The sequence below is a fragment of the Anguilla rostrata genome, chromosome 9, assembly GCF_018555375.3.
Source record: "Anguilla rostrata isolate EN2019 chromosome 9, ASM1855537v3, whole genome shotgun sequence".
Lineage (NCBI taxonomy): Eukaryota > Metazoa > Chordata > Actinopteri > Anguilliformes > Anguillidae > Anguilla > Anguilla rostrata.
In genome coordinates, this window is record NC_057941.1 from 38,139,614 (window position 1) to 38,165,472 (window position 25,859).

Genomic DNA, 25,859 nt, shown 5'->3' on the forward strand with positions numbered 1-25,859 from the left:
ATTGCGGCGCCAAAAGGCACGGTGAAAAATTTTGGGTGCACCTAAATTATGTGCTGGTGCACCTAAATGAAAAAGTTAGGCACACCAGTGCAACCAATGTAAAACGTTTGTCTGGAGCCCTGCTTAGCTTTCATTAGGCCTATGTCCTTGTCCTATGTTCAGTTCAGCAGCAAAAAGCAGAAGGGACAAGGAGAGACAAAAAGGCACATTTTACAGGCAGCAACAGGAAGTACCCAGTCCATGTGATCAGTATCTGTGATCCTGTGATCATGATGTGACGTCATTGCACCAAAATGGCACCCGGTCCTTACACCTGCTTTTTGCCAGCGAGTGATGCCAGCATGTAGTTTTGCTGGGGGAAAGATGTGATTATTACATATAGGACCATAGATTTTTAAAAATGTCAGTTTGAAATTATGCCCGAACTGAGACCAAATCCTGAGAGTTGATATCGCAGAGGTATTTTGGCAATAACAGGGCGGAAAGAGATGTTGAGAAGCAACAGTTTGCTTCCAGTTTAGACCAATTTGAGTTTGGGGTCTGTATCCAGTACACTATTTTTTGAGAGTTTGTAGCCTAATAATAATACATTAGGTTGGGCAGTGCCAGTTCCCCCTCTGTGCTATGTCTCTGAAGAAACTCCTTTTGGATTATGCGATTCTTGATGATAATATGAAAATGATAATATCAGATTATCTGTGTTGAAAAAATTATGTAGGAAGGAAAACCAGAACACAGACATAAAAACCTTGGCAATTATGCTAATTTTAAAACATGTGATCCTACCTGCTTTTTTGATGAAGTCTGCCTTGAGATAATTTATGAGGGGACCAAAATTTGCTTTGTACATATCCTGAAAAGTATGAGTAATGTTAATTACCAAATATTTGAATAACGTTTTAGAGGTAGGGAAGGGTAAGTCTGTTTTTAAGTCTGTTTTCACTTTTGGAACGGGACGGAGTGTAGCACAGTGGGTAAGGAACTGGGCTCGTAACCGAAAGGTCGCAGGTTTGATTCCCGGGTAAGGACACTGCCGTTGTACCCTTGAGCAAGATACTTAACCCACATTGCTTCAGTATCTATCCAGCTGTATAAATGGATACAATGTAAATGCTGTGTACAAAGTTGTCTAAGTCGCTCTGGATAAGAGCGTCTGCTAAATGCCTGTAATGTAATGTAATGGAAAAGTTCAATTTATATCCCAAAAAATTGCCAAACCAGTGTAATACGCCTTCAATGTCATGGGTGCATGGCACAGGGTACAATATATAAAATAGAAGGTAATCTGCACATAGAGATACCTTGCATTCAGCACCCTGTCTAAATGATTCCTTTAAAGCACTGTGAGGTTTTAAGCATAATAGAAAGGGGTTCAACAGCTGAGGCAAAAAGCGGGCTAAGAGGACAACCCTGCCGTTTAGCTCTTGACAATGGAAATGACTGAGAGCGCAATTTATTTGTAATTACTGATGCTTTTGGTGATTTGTATAACTGATGGAACAATGAGATGAGCTTTGGACCAAAGAATTGTGAATAAATGTAGCCACTCAACTCAATCTAAAGCTTTCTGCACATTCAAAGAGACCACCACCTCTGAGTTTCCCACAGGATGCAGAGGAAAAAGGTCTTGTGGACAGATGAGACCAAGATTCAGAGCAAAGTGTGGAGGCAAAAGGAAGTGCCCAAGATCCAAAGCAACCATCCCCCTTATCTGTGGTGGGGGTGGTATGGTTTGGGCAAGTAGTGCTGCCAGTACTGGCTCATTTGTCTTCATTGATGATGCAGCAGCAGAAGGAATTCTGAAGTGTAAAAAAATCATCTCATTTGCTCAAGTTCAAACAAATGCATCCAAAGTCTTTGGATGGCAGTAAGACAATGATCCAAAACATACTGCTAAAGCAACAAAGGAGTTTTTCAAAACATTTTCAAAAAAAAGTTTTTTTTTCAAAGCCAAAATCTGCAAAATTGTTTACTGCCAAGTCATTCACCTGTTGAGTCCAATTGAACATGCATTTCATATGGTGAAAAGAAAAGGCAATTTGCCTCTAAAACAAGCAGGCGCTGAAGACGGCTGCCGTACAGGACTGGCAGAGCACCAAAGAAGATATACAGCACCTGGTGATGTCTATGGGTCACAGACTTCAAGCAGTCATTGCATGCAAAGGATTTATCATGATGACATGAAATGGGGCTGTGTATAGTGCTATAATTTCTATAATTTCTTTGATGAAACAAAGTGTATAAATACTTAAGTGTATAAAAATAAAATTTCACTTTAATGGAATGTGAAGAGTTTGATTACAATTGTGGAACACAGAACCAAAAAAAAAAAATCTTTTGAATTTTTATGGAGCTCACTGTAAGTAAAACAAAGACTGTTTGACTTAAAAACTATACTGTGCAGGATTTTATAATATTTTCAAGGTAAAAGCAGGCATGCACACTAAGGCATATGTATGATGTACTGGCAATCTCTGTTTTTATGCACTTTCGCCAAATTTGTGCACCTTCATCTGTATTTATTCTAAAATGTGTTTGGGATGTTTCTGGTTGTGGCATTGTTTTCTGTGTGGGGAGGGGTGGGTGTGGCAGTAAAGCTAGTTAGTGAAGAAGTCCAGATACAGCGAAGCAAAAAGACAACCCGACATGGCTCATTCAAGTACTAGAGTTAACCTTGGAACTGCTTTTCCTCTGTGGTGCCAGCTGAAGTTAGCCAAGGGGATTAAAAGCAACACAGTGTTAGCTTGTTTTCTGTTGGACCTTACTGGCAGAGTGAAGCTGGCAACAATAAGGACTTTCCCAAGGGTCTGACATTTTCAAAGTTAGAGTTCCAGAAATAAAACCACCATTACATTCAACATGAAATTAAGCTGTAATCAAATCTGCCTTCTTACTGAGCCACACAATAGGAGTCAACTAAGAATAAACTAGACATGGAGTGGCTATCAGCTGAGGTAGACATGCAAGCAAAGATGAAGACCAAGCACTGAAAGAGGAAACATGGAACTTACAGAAAACAGTACACAGAAAACCAGGTATGCTGCATAAACCAATAAAACTCAAGTGAGACTGATCAAACTAAAATGGCACACTAAGATTGGGGAAATGGTGGCACCTGGTGGAAACAACTCACACACAGGATAATACACCCCTTATTAAAAAAATGAAGAGTACGTGTGATCAAAAGTAATCCCACTTATAAATTGAGTGGGAAAAGGTAACCTATGCTATTTTAAGTCATATGCTTTACTTTCACAGATGAAAATTGTAGTTCACATCTGAAAATCTAATTCGTGGAATGATCCCATGTAGATCCAATTTTCTTTTCACATGTGAAAATATTACATCTGAAAATACTGATGTTTTCATTAATGTGAAAATTGTTGTTCTGTGCAAGGACCCAAACGCAGACCAGGGAAATCCAAAAAACGTTGTCTTTATTCAGTCCAAAGTTCAAAGCCAGGTAATCAGAGATAGGACGGTACAAAATCGAGTTTCCAAAAGAATAGTCGTAAACGGGCAAAAAAATAAAAAACCAGGAGATCAGATAGGCGAAGGTACAAAGGAACAGGCAAAAGAGAAGTCAAAACAAAGCAAAGGTCAAACCAGAAAGCAATCAAACAAAAGGGGCAGGCAAACTCGAAGTCGTACAGAAAGGGTGTCTCAGGAATCTCGATAAAAAAAAGGCTTACAACACATCGGCACAGTGAATACGATCAACGTTCTGACAGGGAGCTGGTGGAAAAGACTGACATTTATACACTGGGGAAGGTAACAATCAAGGAGGGGTTACGTGAGTGAGGGCGGAGTAACAAACAGCATCCAGGTGAAGAACATTAGGATAACTAATTAAATGACGGGACTGACAAAAAGCGGACTGGAATCACATAGACAACAATGATAACAGACGGCCTGGGTTTAGCAGGTAAAACACGTGCAGAGAGAGAGGTGCAGTTAGAGCAGTGGTGTCAAACTCGTTGCCATGGAGGGCCGTGTGTATGCAGGTTTTAATTCCAACCAATTAATGCTGCCTTAATTGAGTCCAATTACTCATTCAGCCATATGCGTTTAACTGCATTGAAGCACAGAATATAAGAACATTTTTATTTAGACAATGCGGGTCACCATAGACGTCGGGTCACCATTGTGCACAAACCTGCATCCCTAATTCAGCAAATAATTTAACTAATTATATAATCAAGATCTGAGGCTGGAATGAAAACCTGCATACACACGGCCCTCCATGGCAACGAGTTTGACACCACTGCTCTAGGTCATCTTCTATTTCTCCCAGAATGGTAATTATTTGTGGCTGGGTGTTTGTCACAGTCACAGGTGTTACAGATTCTATGATTTTTGCCTTTAAAAAAAAAAATAATAATTTTAGAAATAAACTTTTAGCATACTCTATTTCTAATAACGTACTGTTATGTTATTAGAAATAGAGCATGCTAAAAGCTAGACGCATCCGTGATGGATAAAAGAGATAATGAGCACCAGCCTGTCAATGCATTTACCTGTATTTTTTACTAGCAGCAACTGCCCACTGATTTTTTTTTTGTTGAAACTTCAAGCACTTGTTGTTGCTAAAGTGTTATACCATGTTATTTCAATCATTTCCCACTGCAGCATGTAACCAACCATTATTTGTGCAATCCTCCCTTAAATGCAGATGCATTAAAGACAGAAGTACACCTTCCAATGACTCATGTAGTTGGCAGACATACTGTGCTTACATATGACGCATGTTTTTGGGGCAGAATGCATCATATGTGCGCCCGAAACTAGTTGTAAAAGGCTTAGTACATCTTGCCCATTGAGACATATACAGTTTCTTGAGTATTTAGTCTTTTGTTCCTTCCTTTTGACTTTCTTTGGGAGGCATAGAGGCTTTTATTTTTAGCTATCATTGAATTGTTTTTACTGCAAAACCCATTTTGCTTCCTGAAGCATGCTCTCACCAATAAACATTTTTGTACTGTAACCAGAACCAAGCTATGAACCAAACTGTGACACAAAAACAACTGAACCATGAAGTTAGTGAATTGTTACACCCCTATTATGTATATATCGTGGATATGGGTCCCTGTTACGTTTTCAAGACATTTTCAACAAATTGTTACATATAGTCATTAGATCACAATTCACTGCGTACATTCAAAGAAATCATGAAACCCAAAAAAAATTGATATCAACAATGACACCCTTATATTAAATATATTTTAAAATGGAGTGTTATTTCTCAAAATCAGTTTTCTCCACATGAAGATTTCAGTGCAGGAGTAGGCTTGGGTGTGTCAATCTTCCTCTAAAACATACAAACGCTTTCTCACTTCCTGTGAACTTCCTGCACTGTGGAATTCACAGAGGCCAATGGTTAATTTTTTAAGTAAATTTTTTGCAGGGTTTTTAAACAACACATCCTAAGTAGAAACATCTGTTGTCCATATGGTTAATCTAATCATGTAGATTACATGACTAGAAAGTATAATTTAATTAACAAATGTTTTATACTTTTGTGTAAAACATTTGTTAGGCATTCATATTTATGCCTGCCATAAATATGAAAATATTATTACAAAAAGAGGGGAACAAAATAAATGTTAAAATTATGAAAAAACAATAAATAGAAGCAAACAAATGTATTCAGAATCAATCAGAATATATATATTTTTTATTGCATTCTCTGATTCACAAGCAGGGCGTCACGGTGGGGCAGTGGGTAATAATAATAATAATAATAATAATAAGCTTTATTTATATAGCATATTTCATACATAAAGTGCTTTACATTCAGCATCAAAGCAATTACAAAGAATTGAAAAGATAAAAATACAGAATACAGAAATAAATTTTTTTTAAAATGCAGACAAAGAAATCAGTAAAAACAAAAATAAAAACATATAAATATAATTTTTTTTAAATAAAAATAATAAAAACAGTGCTAAAAACAGTGCTGCTCGATATAATCTAGATTAAAAAGGTATGTTTTCAGTTGCCGCTTAAAAATGTCCACAGAGCTAGCCTTTCTGATATGAATTGGCAGGGTGTTCCATAGTTTAGGGGCATAATGATTAAAAGCGGCATCCCCAATTTTCTTTTGTGAACTATTGGAAACCATTAATAACCCACCTGCAGATGACCTTAGGGCTCGTGATGGGACATAAAACAGCAGGGAATCTGAAATGTAAGAGGGTGCTAAATCATTAAGAGCTTTGTATACAAGTAAAACTATTTTAAAATCAATTCTAAAAGATACAGGGAGCCAGTGTAGTGTAGCTAAAACAGGAGTAATATGCTCTCTCTTCCTTGTTTTTGTTAAAAGTCTAGCGGCAGAGTTCTGAATTAGTTGTAATCTTTCAATTGACTTTTTTGGAAGACCAGTAAAAAGAGAATTACAATAGTCGAACCTACTTGAAATAAATGCATGGACTAACTTCTCAGAATCCTGTCTTGATAGAAATGGCCGTACCTTGGCAATGTTTCTTAGATGGAAGAAAGCAGTCTTTGTCACCTTGTTGATGTGAGGTTTAAAACTTAGATCAGAGTCTAGAATTACACCCAGGCTTGTTACTTCTGTTTTAACCTGGGGAGCCATATTTCCTAACTTATTAAAGAGTGCATCCCTTTTGGCTTTGGGGCCAACTAAAAGTATTTCTGTCTTTCTTAGTTTCATTTAAAGAAATTATTGCTCATCCACTGCAGACAGACAGGTAGTCAGGGAGAATAATGCATTCGGATCATTTGGCTCAACTGCAATGTATAATTGTGTGTCATCAGCATAGCTGTGGAAATTAACATTGTGCTGTCTGATGACATGACCTAAAGGAAGCATAATGAAAAAAAGGGGACCAAGGCAGCTCCCTTGTGCAACACCAAAAGATATGTTACATTTTTCTGACACGTGATCTCCAAGATAAATATAAAATTGTCTCCCTGTAATGTATGTTCGGAACCAGCGCATTCGGAGAGACCAACCCAGTTTTCAAGACGATTGATTAGGATATTGTGATCAAATATGTCAAAAGCTGCATTCAAATCTAAAAGAGTAAGAACTGAAACCTTGTTAGCATCAGCACTAAGTCTAAGATCATTCACTATTTTAGTTAGAGCGGTCTCTGTACTGTGATTCAATTTAAAACCTGACTGGAACTTCTCTAGAGTACTGTTCTCATTTAGAAAGATGTTAAGTGATTAAAGACTACCTTTTCAAGTATCTTGCTCATGAACGATAGGTTGGATATAGGTCTGTAGTTACTTAAAGTAATAATCTCGAAGACTTTCATTAAAATAAATGTTTGTTAAGTCACTATCTATCGCTGAATTGGGTAACACAATGGTGATTGAGCCTATTATTATATTAATTTATATTATTACTATTATAATAATTCATGATTAAAGAACTGGATGTCTGTGGCGACATTCCCGGAAAAAAATCAGAAGCGGCGCATAGATAGTGACGCGTTTTCCATCACCCATCAGTGGTTGGTCCACCAGAGAGGGTAGGCGGAGCTAACGCAACAGGCTTGCTCTTCAACTCACTTGTGTGTGAGCGGCCTACTGTTTTTTCCGGTGTCTCCTAGCATTAAAGGTGGGGGGGGGGGGGGGTTATGGAACTCTAATAAGTTTTTGTGTAACATGAGAGGTCATATTATTTGTTGATGTAGATTTCGTATTACATTTGATGACAATGTAACGCTAAATTACTTAGCTATTCGCACAGCTAACGCTAGCTACCGGACCATGTCAATAAAGGCAACATTAGTTTAGACAACGTTGCGCAGAGTATCCATCTCTCATATCAGGTAACGTTGCGTTAGCTAGCTAGCTAATGTAATTAACACAATCTAATGTCAGCTAACAATTAGAAAAAACGCTAGCTAACGCTACCGACCGGTACCGACCTTGCAAACTGTCTCTCGAATGCAATGCTACCTTGTTGCAGTGTTGCAATGTAGCTAACTAAAGACCAGTTCAGATTAATGATTCACAACAAGACTGGATGCAACTTGCAAAATTCCAAGATGTCTGATTGTAAACGTTCTAAAACTGCATTGGCGATTTGACAAGGTGGGTCTTTTGAGACCCTAGGCAACGGCTTCAGAGGCTCTGCAACTAACCAGTTCGCACCGCTGCAATTTTCTCTGCAACATTCTAAAACAGTTTTGTCTCTTTGCGAATCATTGACCTTAACTGACCTTAACGTTACGGTTATTTACATTGCCATCAAGTTCATCAATATATAAGCCGGGGTATAGGTGGAGCAGAGCCAGGTCTGATTTCTGTGTAAAGATGTCAAGCCGGAGAAAACTAAATAACGTCACACAGGCGACACTGGTTGGATCCGGTTGGATCTATGGGAAGTGAGGTCCAAAAACACACCTGCAATTACCGCTTCTCGCCATTGGTACCGCCAAAGAGAACGAAACTGAAATCTTCGAGATTGTAACTTTAAGGCACTTGAATCTAACTTTGATTTCTTCAATAGGGGTTTCACAGCCGCAGTTTTGAAAGCATTGGGAAATATTCCAGTCTCCAGAGATGTGTTAATTATCATTAAATATTATCTTTAGCAGGTGTGGAGACACTCTTAAAAACATTTTTGAAGAATGCAGTAGGAACAGGGTCAAGATGACATGTTGAAGGTTTACTCTGCGCTACTATCTTACAGAGCTCTGCCTCAGAAATGCTTGTAAAGCTTCTCATCAAGGCTGGCTTGTTACAGGGCAGATCATTTAAGTTACCAGTGTTTCTAACAATACCAGCTCTAATGGTTGTTATTTTATTATTTAAAAAATTAGCAAATTCCTCACATTTTGAGGCAGAAGCTTGGTTAAGAAGATTAGAGGCTGGCATGGGATTTAGTAATTGATAAATAGTTGAAAACAGTACCCTAGAGTTACATTACATTACATTACAGGCATTTGGCAGACACTCTTATCCAGAGCGACGTACAACAAAGTAGTACATCAACAAACCATAACCAGGAACAAGTATGATGAAACCCCTAGAGAGAAGTACCGGTCCAAGTGCACTGAACAACCGCATAGTTCAACTTGGACCCTGAAGGTTAAACTGATTAACACTAACACAACGAGAACAGCAACAACGTGGTCTATGGAAAAAATACAAGCAGTAGTTAAGACAGTTAATGCACCTAAGTCACCTACGAAACAGCTGCCTAGTTACAACCCTAAGCTTACAGTCGTTTACAGGGGGGTAGGGAGGGATGGGGAGAGGTGCAGCCTGAAGAGGTGAGTCTTCAGTCGTCGTTTGAAATGGGTCAGTGTCTCAGCTGTTCTGACCTCCACGGGGAGGTCATTCCACCATCGTGGGGCCAGAACAGACAGGAGACGTGTTCTGGAAGTGCAGGTGCGAAGAGGGGGAGGTGCTAGGAGTCCTGAGGTAGCAGAACGGAGGGATCTGGCTGGCATGTAGGGTTTGAATATCTTGTGGAGGTATGCTGGGGCTGATCCCTTGACTGCCTGGTATGCTAGGACCAATGTTTTGATGCGAGCTATAACAGGCAGCCAGTGGAGGGTGGCAGCAGGGGACTGATGTGGGAGTGTCTGGGGAGGTTGAAGACCAGACGAGCCGCAGCATTCTGAATGAGTTGCAGGGGTCTGGTGGCAGATGCCGGTAGTCCAGCCAGAAGAGAGTTGCAGTAGTCCAGACGGGATAGAACCATTGCTTGGACCAGGAGCTGGGTTGAGTTGCTGCCATTCTCTGCAATGACCCTTGAAAAGTGGGCTCTTCTTTCAGTGTGTATGCCATTATTAAATGTATTAATGCATTCATTAAGAATGTTCCGATGAACCTCCAGTCTGGTTGTTCTCCATTTTCTTTCGGCTCTTCTACATAATCACTTAAGCTCACGGATCGTGCTATTTATCCATGGTGCCGCTTTATCACAAAGCTTCTTTTTAACCTTAACTGGAGTGACTTCATTCAACATGTTACCTAACTTGCAATTAAAGGCATCAACTATCTCATTTATCGAGCAATTATCAGTACAGTCATCCAAGGATTTTGCAAGCTTAGAAAACTTACGTTCTACTGTACCATCTAAATATCGCTTTTGAATTCTGATTTCTTTTTTGTTACTGGAGATGTTTAACAGAACATCAAAGTACACACAGTAATGATCAGAAACAGTAATGTCAGACACTGAAACATTGTCGATGCTTATCCCTCGCGATACTACCAAGCCAAGTATATTACCATGCTGATGGGTGGTTTTCACTGACATGTTGAATTAATTCTAAGCTGTCTAATAGATTCATAAATTCCATAGCCTTGGAGTCAGCACTATTATTATTATGAATATTCATGTCTCCATTTAAAATTATTCTGTCATAACTAGTGAGCACAATGGACATAAGCTCAGAAAACTCAGGAAGAAATACTGAGGATTGCTTAGGCGGCCTGTATAATGCTAAAATAAGCACGACTGAGTCAGCTTTAAGGGTAGCACTGTCGCATCACAGAAAGAAGGCTCTAGGTTTGAATCCGGCCCGGGCTTTTCTGTGTGGAGTTTGCATGTTCTCTCCATGTCCATGTGTATCCCCATGGCTCTCCGGGTCCTCCTGTTTCCTCCCACAGTCCAAAGACATGCAGGTAGGCTAACTGGAAACTCTAAATTGCCCATAGGTATGACTGCGTGAGTGAATGGTGCATGCGCCCTGCAATGGATTGGCAGACTGTCCAGGGTGTATTCCTGCCTCTCACCAAATTTACGCTGGGATAGGCGCCAGCACCCCCCGCTATTCCAAACTATGCATGTCCAGTAAATACACTTGTGAGCAAGTGTGCAAAATCTGAGGGTGATATTCAGACCTACTAAAGATCTATGAAGCCAAATGTAAATAGTGTCTCAAAATCTATCCAAAATGGCTAAACTGAATTCTGTAAAATATAAAATAATCATATATTTCATTACAAACGACTGGTTTGACTAATACAACTCAGTTTTGCATTCTTTACAAGTGGAAATAATTATTTTTTCATCAGTATAGGGTGATGGATATTTTGAGGTCCAAAATCTATCCAAAACCTCTCAGAAAAAGGAATGAAATGCTTTCTATCCATTACAATGCATTTAAGTGTATCACTTTTTCACCAGAGCCCCCTTAAAAATGTTAGAATATGAACAAATGGCATAATGCAAAAGGATTATAACACTTTGGTGCACACACCTAAATATGTAATCATACACTCCTGTACTTCAATAAAACGCCACTTTCTCTTGTCCTGTACAGTATGTAATCTTTTGCTGCATGCCCAGGGATGGCATTTCTCTGTATTATGTTTCAGGAAATTTTACATTTATCTAGCACATATCAGTGCACAGTAAATTTGAATAAGTATTTGCCATGCCGATGTAGGCTCTAATGCCCTATCTGTGTACAATGAAAAGATAATATTCCACCATCAGGAAAATTCTGGCAATGTTATAGCTCCACAGCAAATCGGTGCATCAAAAATAAAACATGACTCAGCCACCTACGGATGCTTGTACTACAGCATGTGAAATATCCTCATTAGTGAATAGCGCTAACCTCTTGGACACCTCTTGGCCATTGTGAGTGGCATGAATTCTGACAAAGCTGGCCACAATGAGCTGCGACCAAAACAGTGATTAGCCATCAGCTAGCCCCCAGTACAGATATGCTTAGTATTATTAGCAAAGGCTAACAGTTGTAGATTTTGACCAGTGTGAATATCGGGATGGCAGGTATACCATCCAGCCAAGTTATGCCTTGGCGGGGCTTGGCCGATGCCTATACAGCACCGAGAGTCAGGGTTCCCCATAGAAATAACCACAACAGCCACTGACTTTCAGCCCTTAAAACAACATTCATTTCTGTACATTCTGACCCCCTTTCAACACACAGAATTCATTAAAAACTTCACATGTCCAGACAATAAAGCCCCAAACTAAGGGGATTTTGTTCTAATGACCCGACGAGGTCCATGCCAATTCTTTCGAAGGGGACCTCGACCAATAGAAGTGGATGCAAAGGAGCTTTTGGGATGGCCGCTGGATTTACTTTTTGACATTCCGGGCACTCCGCACACCACCGGTGGATGTCATCCCGTATTTCTTGGCCAATAAAATTGAGCCATTATATGGCTGTGTCTTATCCTGCCCCAAATGACCTGCAATCGGATTGTTGTGAGCCACCTGAAAAACCATTTTCCAATGGCTTTTTGGCTGTAAATGTGGTGTGCTATCCTCGTTTGTATGTGGGTCCCGACTCACCCAATACAACTTATCTTAGCGCACATGCCAAATCTGGCCAATCCTTGCCCATTTAGGTACCCTATTTAAAGCTTTATAACTCCAGATGTGAACACCACAGATTTGAAAAATGGCTTTAATGAAGCAAGACATTTGTCCCAATTACAATACTAAATTAGATTAGATTATATTCATAATTTTGGAAAAAATAAAGTGCCACAAATGCAATTGTCTAGGCAAAAAGTCAAAACTGAATTTGATCGTTTTTAGTTTGTAATGAAATACTGAGAGATTGCATACATTTGAGGCCAAAAGTTTACATAAACCTAGGCTAAATACATTCAAACTCAATTTTTCACAACTCCACAGATTTCATGTTACCATATATTTCCTTTGTTAATTCAATTAGGGTACTTCATTTCCATAAGAGGTCATTTCTATATAATAGCTAAGAGACACATTTATTTCAGCTTTTATTTTCTATATCAGATTTTCAGTGGGTCAAAAGTTTACATACACTTTGTTAGTATTTGGTGGCATTACCTTTAGATTGCTTAACTTGAATAAAACCCTTTGGGTAGTCTTCAACTAGCTTCTCACAATACTTTGTCTGAATTTTTTCCCATTCCTCCTGACAGAACTGGTGTAACGCAGTCAGGTTTGTGGGCCTCCTTGCTCAGACACGCTTTTTCAGTTCAGTCCACAAATCTTCAATGGGATTCAGGTCAGGGCTTTGTGATTGCCACTCCAATATTTTCACTTTGTTGTCTTTAAGCCATTTAAGCCAACTAATTGGAGGTGTGCTTAGAATCATTGTCCTGCTGGAAGACCCAGTAGCAACTAAGTTTTAACTTTCCAGCTGATGTCTTGAGATGTTCCTACAGTATTTCTAGATAATCCTCCTTCCTCATGATGCTAACTATTTTATGAAGTGCACCAGTCCCTTTTCCAGCAAAACACCCCCCACAACATGATGCATGCTTCACAGTTTGGATGGTGTTCTTTGGATTAAAAGCCTCACCCTTTTTCCTCCATACATAGCGCTGATTATTATGGCCAAACAGTTCATAAAATCATAAAAAACCCAGAACGAAGTTTGCTGTTGATCACCAAGACGAAAACCTAGCCTTTTGGAGGAGTGTTCTCTGGTCAGACAAAACAAAAATTGTACTGTTTGTTTATTTCGTTATTTAGTGTGCAGCATTTTCACTGCTGTGTTGGCATATCTTAGGGCTATTGTTGGGTTTATCTGGTTGCTATGACGGAATATGATTTTTGAGTGGTGAAAGAATATTTTTATGAATGCCCAGATAGACACTATTATCCATTATGTCATGGGTGGGGGGTGTAGTTGCAGATGAAACTGCAGGGAGGGGGTGCTTGTTAAATGAACGACCAGAGTGACAATGGTGACGCTGCGAAACTCCATATTTGGCATAGTTGTCATGTATCATCTACTAATGAATCTAAAACGAATATATTTTCAACTCATACTTTGGTTACAGGAGCAATGAATGTTTGAGTTGAACAATCTAGGCATGTATGGTGCAATTTTGAGTATTCCTGGACTTTCACCACTGCTGAGGACTGGTGAAGCAACACATGTCACAAGTTATATTTGGCAACCAGCAACTGGAAGACCAGGCCATGGACCTACCAGGTGGAGGGGTCAAACATACAGGCAGATAACCCAGCTGGAATACTAGGCTATAGACAATACCAGGCGGTGGGGTCAACAGAGCAGGACAAGACTGGACACTGACAGAAATAATACAACGTTGCAATGTATCAACAGTGCGACAGCACAAGAAATGAGCATGAATGTAGAACAGAATGTGAAAGAGGGGAAGTAAATCTTAGTTTGTAATTTGTTTACAAACAAAGCCCAGACTTAAGCCTAGAATTATTTTTACATTGCTGAAGATATTTTCTGTAGGTTTGTCATCTTTATTATGCTCATTCCGTGGTTTGATATGTTCACATTTTACCTTGTGTTGTAGATTGATATTCATTCGCTGAACGTTTGTTTGCCTTGAATTTTGAACATTTTATCTGCCTGTTTGGATTATACCCATTTTTATATGCCAGAGTGCGGGTCTTCTACATGATTCTACTAAAAAAAAAATCTCACATCTTTAGAAACCTGTGAATAAAGTAACAATTATTGAGACCATACTAGCTAGCTAGAGCTTTCTATCCACAGGACACTTGACTGCCTTTTTTATGTGTGCCGTTGTTTATTTAGATATGAAGCGTTTTATTATTAGCCATAACATCATCTTCCACCCCAACAATCGGCACAATTGGCACAAACCCAGCACAAACAAATGACACCACTTTGGGCCGATTCGGAGCTTGTTGGGGTGGAAGATGACGGCATGGCTAATAGTAAGACGCTTCATATCTAAATAAACATAACGGCACTTAACAAAACAAATACAGCACAAACCAGCACAAATGCAGCACAAACAAACGAGACTACTTTGGAACGATTTGGACAATGATGGGGTAGAAAATGACGTCACTGGTGAAAAAAGTAATGTTTAATATCTAAAGAATAAAAATAGCACATTTGTTTCTTTCAATGGCACAAATGAGCACAAACGTAGAACAAATGACCGAGACTACTTTGAAGCGATTTGGAGTTACTTGGGGTGGGAAGTGACGTCACAGCTCATAAAATAAAGAAACGTATCAAAAACCATACCGGCACAAATTATGATTTTTAAGGCACAAATCAGCACAAACACAGCACAAACAAATGACAATATTTTTATTCATGTTCTGATCACATGGGGTGCCAACTTCACAGAGGTGACAAAAAATCCACTTATGTCTGTGTTTTCTTCCTCCTCACTGATGTAGCAGATATATATATTTACAGTTAAAAAAAAAAAAAATCAGGGTCTCTCTGACTTCCTCTGCACAGCATTCAATGAACTCATTCTGAATCTGGGGACAAAGGTGCATTGCATTTTGGGGGGTGGTCTGCAGATGTTGCTTTAGGGCCAAGTTAAATTCTGCCTTCAAACTAACAAAGTGGTTCTCTTTGTGCTCTTTGATGCCCTGCTGTTGAGTTCTGCTTTGGGACGATACCTCTCTTTTCACCAACAGCATTCTTCTAATCAGTTTAGCCCTTTGTAAGAAAGCCAAAGTTTGAACCCTTAACCTTAATAAGGTGAGGCAATGAGCACAATGCCCAATGGGGATAGCTATGCTGCTCTGTTGCCACCCACCTATTTTGGAGCAAACATGTTTTTTCTTCATCTGTAGTACCTCACCCTGAATGACTTTATTCTTTATTGTCACAGGATGGAAGGGATGTGAAGTGACTCCTGTGTTTTCTTCTGTTTTCTCCTCTCTGACCTGCTCCTCTATATCCTGCTCCTCCCTGTCCTGTTACTCTATGTCCTGTTCCTCGCTGTCCTGCTCCTCTGTTTTCTGTTCCTCTATGCCCTGCTCCTCCCTGTTCATGTATATATTTCACTCATTTTTAGTAGTACCGTAGTGTAGGACTCAATAAAGGCTATTGGTGATAGCTAGCTAGTTAGCTAACTAGCTAAAAGGCAAACACACTAGCTAACAGCAAAGACAGCTGGCTAGTGTTTGCTTGTTCACACTAAGCCATCACCAATAACCTTGAGTCCTAGATGGTTTTTGTTTGGAAGAACACTAACGCAACAAGCATATGGAATGGCACACAATTCTAAACTTGAGCCCTCTAATGTTATATAACGGAAATTGGACAACGAGCATTTGCTAATGTTATGTCCATATTTAGCTAATGTTAGCTAGCTATCATCATCGCTTGAGTCCTACACTACAGTACTAAAATGAATGAAATACATACATTGGCGTAACTGGTGTTCATATTGTATCTATGTTGTTGATGCTCTAGATAATGTTCTCATGAAAGTTTATTAGCAATAACGTTATGGTGAACTTTTAATGTTACTTTACCACACACAGTAGGCTGCCTACTCGATGCCGAGATAGCCACCTGCCGCTTCTGCATGATACCTGTCAGTTTCATGGAGGTGGGAGGGGCTGCACTAACACGCTCATGACATTCACCACTTTCACACATACACATACACACACAGTGACCCAGCTGGCAGGCAGACTCTCAAAGGAGACGTTTTCAACTCTTGATTATTTATACAGTTGTACAGTTACAATTTTATTTTTGAATATTATATATTTACCGAGGTACGGACCTCGGTGACCTCATAGCTGGGTACAACTATGGGGAGCATGGTAACATTACTGACATTGTAAACAACCAGGAAGTGGTAGCCACTACACATGGTTATCTGGCTACACATGAATTATGACAATGCAGAAAAGAGTTGAGTTGCCTTATCGATAACTGGAAATAAGCAACATTACTGAATAACTGTCAACATGATCATACTCTAACTCTACTAAGATACTAAGTATTTATCTAACTAGCTGATTTGAAACTACCAAACTGGCTGCTACGTTTCATTCACTTGCGCTATCCACTGGACGACATGTGCTGTCCATTGGACCTATCTCTGGCAAGCCACTTTCAATCGTGCTCCCTATCCACTGGACCACACGCTGTTCATTAGACCTCTCTCACGGGGTTTCAATCTCTCTCGTGGGGTTTCAGTTTCTCTCGCTGGCTTACTGGATCTCTCTCGCTCAAAAATGGTTTGTTTCCTCTCACGTTTTTTTGACTGACTTTTGTCCACAATGGCGCCTCGTACTTTTACTAGCTATTAAGACTGCTAGGTGTACCATGCACCATGTTAGTTTTTACCCAAACCTCAGGATTAAATGTAGCCTCTGATGACAAACACATTTTCAACATTAAAAAATGCTAGTTATTTATATATAGACTACACAGCACTGTCTGTATGTCATTCATTCAAATCTAGGCCTGCCATTAAAAGTATTGATATCAAAATTTTTCCAAGTTACATGAAACAGGGTGCTGGGATATATAGCAACAAGTATTGAGTATAAATACAAGGAAGTTATATCTTATACAATACATTTGTTAGACCATACTTAAAAAGTATTGTGTGCAGTACTGGGGACCATACTACAAGAAATATAAAGAGGCTCTGGGAAAAGTTCAAAGAAGAGCAGCCAAATTGATTCCTGGTATTAAAGATTCACCTGATATTTGTAATTACCACTTCCTTTTTTTGTTATTGCCATTTCATTGTTTGTAATTGTTACTTTGTATATCCCAACAAGTATTGAGTATAAATACAAGGAAGTTATATCTTATACAATACATTTGTTAGACCATACTTACAAAGTATTGTGTGCAGTACTGGGGACCATACTACAAGAAATATAAAGAGGCTCTGGGAAAAGTTCAAAGAAGAGCAGCCAAATTGATTCCTGGTATTAAAGATTCACCTGATATTTGTAATTACCACTTCCTTTTTTTGTTATTGCCATTTCATTGTTTGTAATTGTTACTTTGTTTTAACTATCTGTGTGTTTGATTGATTTTGATACACTATATATTATATGGTTACTGCCCCCTGTTGGCCCCCTGAGGCTTTATAAGGGGTCACCTGTTTGCCATTAACTATGCCCTGATGAAGACCAGGTGTTTCTGCTCGAAACATGTTGGCGTTTGTGGCGCTTGTGTTCGTACAGTCGTGATGAAATAAAGGCTTTTTAATTCATCTCCTTCGTTTACTATTTTGAGTGCCTGGATCTACATTTCTCTTCAAGATTACTTTGATTCCCTGTGATTCAAGAGCACCTAGTACTCGTGTTTGATAATGTTTTCTCCCGTGTGAGCGCTTGGTTGTCCTCTCCATTGCCTTGTCCTTGCAAGTTGTTGTATTTCTGAGTCAGATAATAACACTATATATTATAGCCTAGACTATTCCATGAATACTCCCATGTACAATAAAACACAAAGGTTTTACATTGATCTCAGTGAAGAAATAAGTCAATTAACTGGTCCATTTTTCTTGGAAAACCTGGCACTCTGTGTTGACTTTTCTCCATTTTGACAGTCACATGTCTCATGTCCCCAAGTGGACAAACCAGGCATAGCAAGGCCTTGTTATATGGAACTTCTCAATACAATGTTAAAGGCATAGCCCACTGTGCAGGAATTGTTTTACCTTGAAAATACTATTAAATAACCATACTAAGGCATATCCATGATACACTAGCAATCTCTGTCTTTATGCACTTTTGCCAAATTTGTGAACCTTTACCTGTATTTGTAATTCCAAAATGTGTTTGGGACCTTTCTGGGTGTGCTGTGGTTTTCTGTGTGGAGACGGGTGGATGTGGCTGCAGAGCTAGCTAGCAAATAAGTCCAGATACAGCAAAGAAAAAAGACAGCTCATTGAAGTACTAGATTTAAAGGCATGTACTGGATGATTTTTATCTGGAAAATATTATAAAATATCCATGCTAAGGCTTATCTATGATCTCTGTCTGGGTGTGTGCTGTTTTTTGTGTTGGGAGGGTTGAGTGTGGCTGCACAACTAGCTAGTGAAGTCCACATACAACGAAGGAAAAAGACCGACACGGCTTGTTCAAGTTAGCTAGTAGATTTTACCTTGGAAATGCTTTTCTTTGGTGTCACCTGAAGTTTGCCAAGGGGATTAAGTGGTGCAGAGTTGGCCTGTTTTCTGTTGGACCTGTAAGTAACATTACTGGTGGTGACAATAAGACTTTCTGGTGGGTCTGAAATTTTCAAATTTAAGGTTCCAACGATATTATGTTCATAATGGAAATAAACTATAATCTAATCTGCCTTCTTACTATCACTCACAGTTGCTTATTATATGGTACTGATGTTACCTTTAGCTATTCAGCTACCTATGTTAGGTGGGGTAACTTACTCTGTGTGAGTGGGTGGGGTTAAAGGAGACTTCTTTGATTGTAAACACAGGCTAAGAAATCCTGCATAGTATGTCTTTAAAATATTTAAAAAGTATTCCACAGGCCAAATTGAACCCTTTGGCACGTCGTATGTTTGACAGTCCTGATTTAACCGACCTCGGGGTCGGTTGTGGCCATAGGTGGGGTCAGTTATACCCCTTACTTTAAAATAAAAATAAAAGGAAATGATTAGTGATAAATTGCCACTTTTAAATAATTTTACATGTTCAGAAACGTTTTCTTAGACCTCCAGAAGTAAAAACCATTGAATACAATGTCTAACAACTAATTTCTATTCAAAATACTGTGATGTCAGGTTTCAGTTTCTCCTGTTTTGTCTGCACACAGTTTGTCGGTCTCTCTTTGAATAAAACTATTTGTGACACATCAATATATTAAAATAATTGTTTATTTCAACAGAACTACTATGGCTTAAACAAGGCCAGTTGGCCAGGACCAATTATGACTATGTCTGGGAATTTAATGCCAGGCATTACATTAGTAGGAGGCATGAACATCATTTAGTTTCCTTAAAGCTAACTTATGCTAAGTGATAAAGATGTGAAAGCTTTCCATTACTTTTTGGAGTAGAAAAGCACAAGACTTTTAGCTTGTGCTTAAAAAACCTTAACAGTTTAAGTGTATACTCTACCAGTAGTCCCATAGATTTTGGCCCTCACAGATGTCAAATAACCAACTGCACAGACAACTAAAGCTTGTTTATTAAAATAAGACTTTTCCTTTACAAGCATACGAGTAATGTATATACTATGCTTCAGTAACGCAGTTTTTTTGATTTGTACAAATTTGTGATTGATACATAAAACATTAAAACTCTGATCTTTTAGCTTAAATACTTAATAGTTAGCTTAAAAGTTTTTTCTTCACACTGCTGTATTGCAATATTATGTTTTCAGAAAGTGAAAACTTTGGATTGCAATGTGCTTGCTTATGTCAGAAACTGTTGGAGATGGTGAAACACTAACAAATACTGTATGTGTACAAGGGTTCATATTAGGCAAAAATGTATTTCATAAATCAGAGCAGTTACATGAAGCAACCACAAGATATCAGTCTAAGAACAAAAATGATGTATATTCTGCAAAAACAAATGATATTAATTTGTTCTAACATTCTGTGTTCAGACTGAAAATTGATTAATCATACAACATGTAGTTGTACACACACGTTGTTTTCATACCTTAAAGTGGAATAAAACAATTTAACCCTAACTGCAAATAAGTTCTTCAAAGTAATGTATAGCAACATTAAGTTTGGCTTCAAAAATATGATGCAAAGCAATTGATCATAATATATTTGCCCAATATGAATACCAAATGCTAACATCTAAAATGAATGCAATAAATTTAGAATTTACCCACGATAGCACTGGCAGGTGGATGTCTGTTATATATATAATATATATATATAACAGACATATATATATGTTAAGTGGCTGTGAGTGCTTGGAAATTGTTGCTTGCAGATATATTTTTATATATTTGTCACACTAAAACACTGCCCCAATCAAACCACAGACAGGGCCTATAGACCCCCAAATTAAAAATGAAAATAATAATAATTAAATAATAAAATAAAATAATAATAATAATATCAATATCTGGAAAAACACTCATCCATTGTAGAGATTTTAAACCTACTTGAGTGATCAATCTACAAAATTTTCAGAAAATTTGTGTGCCTTAAGGGTTACAATGTTCTTGAAGTGGTGCCCATTGTGGTATATTATTTTCCATTGTCCTTATTCATTTTTAGGTCTAAACACCTGGGTGATTCTCCATTGTGAGGCAATTAGCTCAAGATACTACTTCATAATTCTTCTTCCTCCTGTTCAGTACGATTCTGTTATCTAGATTATCACATTTTTACATAATTTCAAAATGTTTGTCCCCCATATAGCATTGCAAAAACTAGTAGCTGAAAATGAAGCATTGCATATTTCTTATGGATGAGCTGAACTTGGCCTGGAATCTTGCAATTCATAAAATATTAGAAAAGTGCAATTTACTTTTTCTTGATTCATTTCTTGATGTTTATATCAATACATTTAAAGAATAAAGTATGGAGTAGAGGCCACACACCTTTTGAACTAATTTTTTTTTTTTTTTTTTGCAGTTCCTCAAGTTCTAAAGACCTGCGCAGAATTTATTGAGAAACATGGTATCGTGGATGGAATATACAGACTCTCAGGGATCACCTCAAATATCCAGCGTCTCAGGTATCAATCAATCATACAGGAGTATGATGGTTTATAAATAGGGATGTCCTGCTCCGATCCACAAATCAGTATCGGCTCCCGATACCACCATATTTTCAATTGGGTATCAGCTAGGACACGCCCAATCTGATTCTGATCCTGTCTGACACTACAACACTTAATATGCATAGTAATTCTTGCCTGTAACAAAGCTTTGCCTCCAGACTTTCTGTTTACATCAATTGCCTGAATGCGGCGTTACTTCCATGAACAAGCACTATCCATTCAGCATTTGCATTGGAAAATCAAATCCCATCATACCTTCAATAATATGAAAAATATCATGAGTTTGGTCATATCACTTGGCTCTACTTCAGAGTCTGCCGCTTAACATTTGATAATTGTGCACTTGGAGACCAAAGAAAAACAAATACAGCCAGCCGTATTTTATACCTGTATTTAGGCCTATTTATATTCTCAAGCAGAATGATTTATTTTATTGGTTGGGTGTTCTTGTGTGTAGGCTAGCTGTTCAATAATTTTAAAAAGACAAATCACAAGATCTGTATTTGATCGGTATCAACCGATACTGAATGCTACTGTACTCAGATCGGACCGGGAGACAAAAAACCTGGATTGGGACATCACTTGTTATAAATGTATTTGTTTCATGTGAACCTTTATATGTCATGCAAAATACTGTTGTTTCACCAGAATTTTCTTATTCTAATTAGGAATTCAAGTAGCTAAATTGTTGGAACCCTGTCATTTCTGTTAAAATTCTAATATTACAATAAAAAAAACTATTTTTAGGGGTCCAAGCAACGAGGCTGTACATTGATTTTAATATTAGGGGCCCAAGTACCCAATAATACATTTTTTGTTGACTACTGATCCATGCACCATGGATGCTGGAACCCAATTGTTTTTGTTAGAATTATTTTCCTTATAATAGGAGGTCCAAGCACCACAGGTTCTGAAACAACATTGATTTAATTAAGATTCCTTTTAGCTGTTCAGGTGCCGCACAAGTCATGGAACCCTATTGTTTTATTTCAGATTCTTATTTTATGGCTATTGACATGAGATTTTTCACTGGTATGTCCAAAGCTTAACACATATTCTAGAGTTATTTGGATGGTTGAACTCTACCACCACACACAGGTTGGACGCCTACTGGCACAATAGTACACATTCTTTTTGACATTCATGAGACCAGCCCCTTATCCTATTTTTCCCTAGAGCCAAAAAATGTGGTACACATAGCCCTTTCCTATGATGCTGATGTTAGCTCCCGATTCGCAGCTCCCAATTAAGTATTTCCAGTCCATCTTAAGTTAGTTGCGTTATACAACTGGATGGCCTTCCTTACGTGTTTGCAAAGGCTATAATGTGCTTTGAAAAGTGAGAAACTGAACAATGGTGGTAATGTGGGGGAAAAAACTAATTTATTTCGGTTACATTCACTTCACATGTCTTTTCAAGGCTGCAATATTAAAAGATCAGATACCCAAGTGTCACATGCATTTTTTCTCCTTACAATCTAATTGACTCAACGTTGCATCATGTGTGTACGAGAGAAAAGGAACTAATGTGCATCTCAAATAGTGTGGGTGAAATATTACTGAACCATGTGCAAAGGACACTCCAAATTGTCTATATAAATAAATACAATAATGAAAGACTATTGAAAAATGGACAATGGATGGCAATTCCTCCCAAAAATGTAAAGGTCTCAAACTTTTGACACTTGATTATAAAAGAAAAGATCCTGAAGGTAGCACTGCCCTGATTTGGGTGAAATATTACTGAAGCATTTTCATATAATCCCACTCCAAACTATGTAATCCAATACAGGTAAAGTGAAAAAAGTACCCTTTTGGATTGCAATTTCTACCCAAAATTAAAAGGTCTCAAACTTTTGACACTAGTTCATGACAGAAGGGTTTCCTGATCTACATCCTAGTCCATTTCTGTTAAATTTTACTGAACAATTTTTGAATAATCCCCAAAACCTTTTATATAATCCAATGCATAGGCCAAATGAGAAGTGAAATTTTGAATTGGAATTTCTCCCCAAATTTAAAAGTTCTCAAACTCAGTGAGTCCTACCCCATTTCTGTGACATTTTACTGTAGTATTGTTGAATGCTACAGTTGGTATTCAGGAATGGCATGGAGTTTCCTTAAAACAGTTTGTTTATATTATTAACAGTGGCATGTATTTAATTGAATGGCAATTTTTAAGGACTAACATTACTCACCGCATAATTCCTAATTCCTACAGTAAAAATATACAATCATCTTTGCATGCATATCTGGGAAGCAGGACCTAAAAAATCTATTTTTCTGAAAACAATTTGATTTGATTATTTTGTGGAATTAAAAAAAACATCTGCATTCAACTTAATTGCCATTTTGGAGTATTGAATACTCCATTTTGGAGCATTAATTAATTTATTATTATTATTGTGTGGAGTATCACAATCAGGTTACCATAACGAGTAATGTAGAACAAGCAGTAAAATTTTAAGTGCAGATACAGACGGGTGAAAAATGAACGAAAAAACCAATGTAAAGTTTCTCAGTAAGGTGTTAGGCCAAACTCTCCAATTTGTGTTCATTTGGCTTGAGATCTGGTGACTGTGAAGGCCAAAGCATATTATTCACATTATTCAGTGACCCCTCGTGCCCTGTGGATGGGGGCATTGCTATCCTGGGAGAGACCACTCCCATCAGAATAGAAATGATTCATCATAGAATAATGGTAATTGCTCAGAATATCTTTATACTGATTTGCAGTGACCTTTCCCTCAAAGGGGACAAATGCACCCCACAGCATAACAGAGCCACCAGGACCCCTCAGTGTCGGGGTCAAGCATTCAGGCCTGTATCATTATCATGGTGTATGCCACACATGCAGTTGTCAAGAATATGGTGAAGGATGGCTCACCTGATCTGTGGGGCTTTTCATTAAAGTTTTGAGCGACTTTAACTTAGTTATTGGACATAGCCCAAAACAAAACTTCAAGCACTGTCCTGTTGCTGTGTGCTTAGTTTTATTTTATTGCTATCATTGATTATTTTTTTATCATTTTCTCATTTTCCATGCATCCTCCATTACAGCATACAACCTTTTTCCAGTGAGTGATTCTGATGCCAACTGATCCCTTACTAAAATTCACTATGGTTTACTATGGTTTTTATGAATTAATCATTACATTTATATAGCACTTTTCCAGATGCTCAAAGTTCTTTACAGTGATGAGGGGGAACTCACATCACCCACCTGGGTGATGCATGGCAGCCATTTAGCGCCAGAACGCTCACCATAGAAATTAATGGAGGCGATTATGAAGTTGCTTCTCGACGGAGGATGTGTGGCTTCAACTTTACTCTCGCTCACAGTCGCTCATTTCACACTACTAATGTTACATCTAGCTATCCAGCTAACTACATTAGGTGGGGGAATCGTGAGTGGGTGGGGTTGGAGGAGGAGACTTCTTTGATAGCAAACACAGGATAATAAATCCTGCATAGTATGCCTTTAAGCAAGTAGCTAGCTAACTAGCGAATGTTTCTTAACAACTGAATATAAGAAATTTGCCAGCTATCAATGGGTGTCATTCACGAAATGTGTACAATCACATTTGATCATAAACTGTGTATAAGAACATTTCCAAGAACATATCGGCATTCATAATTTTTTTCTTATCTGTATTTGTTCATGGCTGTTTTTCCTTATGGTAATCACATGAATAGGATTACATGTAAAATGAGCACAATCAGCATTTATATTCTCATTAACCTGGGATATGCACAAAAACAAGGTCTGCACATGTGTCATGAATCCCATATTGGTTTTTTGTTGGAAAATTTTTGAGAACAATAATAATAATAATTTAAGACATTTTGTGAATGAGGCCCATTGTCTGAACATTCCCTAAAAATAAAATTTAGAAACATGGGGCAGGCATACATAATTTGTATTATATATGTATTCAAAAAATGAAAACCTGGCTCTTCAAGTTTGCTGAGTTTCGCCATTATGCTCGTAGACAAGCGCTGCACGTTGCTTCGTAAATCCCCTCCACCACCCCAGCTCCATCCCCATGCGTCAATAATTTGCATTCTCCATTGCTATGTGTTAAGAATTTGTATTGCTCCATCCCCATGTGTTAAGAACTTGCTTTGCTGCTGGATCTGCTCTGTGTGTACCCCTCTAGGGGGGTTTGGCTGCTGGTTTCCCGGCCTTATCCACGCGGGCTGCGTGGTTGGCGGGAGAGCTCCAGAACAGAGCCATACCGCCAAACATAACTGTATTGCCTTTATTGTCAATAAAGTTCTACTTTGATGACAGTGGTCCTGGCAGAAATACCAGTCTATATCAGGCCATACAAGCATCCATGGAGCCACCGCCAGATAAACTACTGAAGGGCTTATCCTCAAATCAAACAACAAATTATTTTACTGTGTCATTCCCTACCTGACCAAAGTTATCCCTCTG

General features: G+C 38.3%; 1 protein-coding gene and 1 long non-coding RNA gene across 5 annotated transcripts in view; both read left to right on the forward strand.

Moving 5' to 3' along the window:
• The window catches only part of arhgap31 (Rho GTPase activating protein 31), a 217,053-nt gene that overhangs the window by 16,430 nt on the left and 174,764 nt on the right, over positions 1-25,859 (forward strand). For 2 of the 4 annotated variants that reach the window (XM_064352060.1, XM_064352057.1), the window contains exon 2: positions 21,272-21,374. The exons of the other annotated variants lie outside the window; for them this stretch is intronic. In XM_064352060.1, the coding sequence (XP_064208130.1) occupies positions 21,272-21,374 (103 nt within the window). The remainder of the gene's footprint in view (positions 1-21,271; positions 21,375-25,859) is intronic. 4 annotated transcript variants of the gene reach the window in all.
• On the forward strand, positions 25,136-25,706 carry LOC135262412 (uncharacterized). The gene is made up of 2 exons (XR_010332223.1): positions 25,136-25,594; positions 25,637-25,706. It is a non-coding gene; the product is annotated as an uncharacterized LOC135262412 (long non-coding RNA).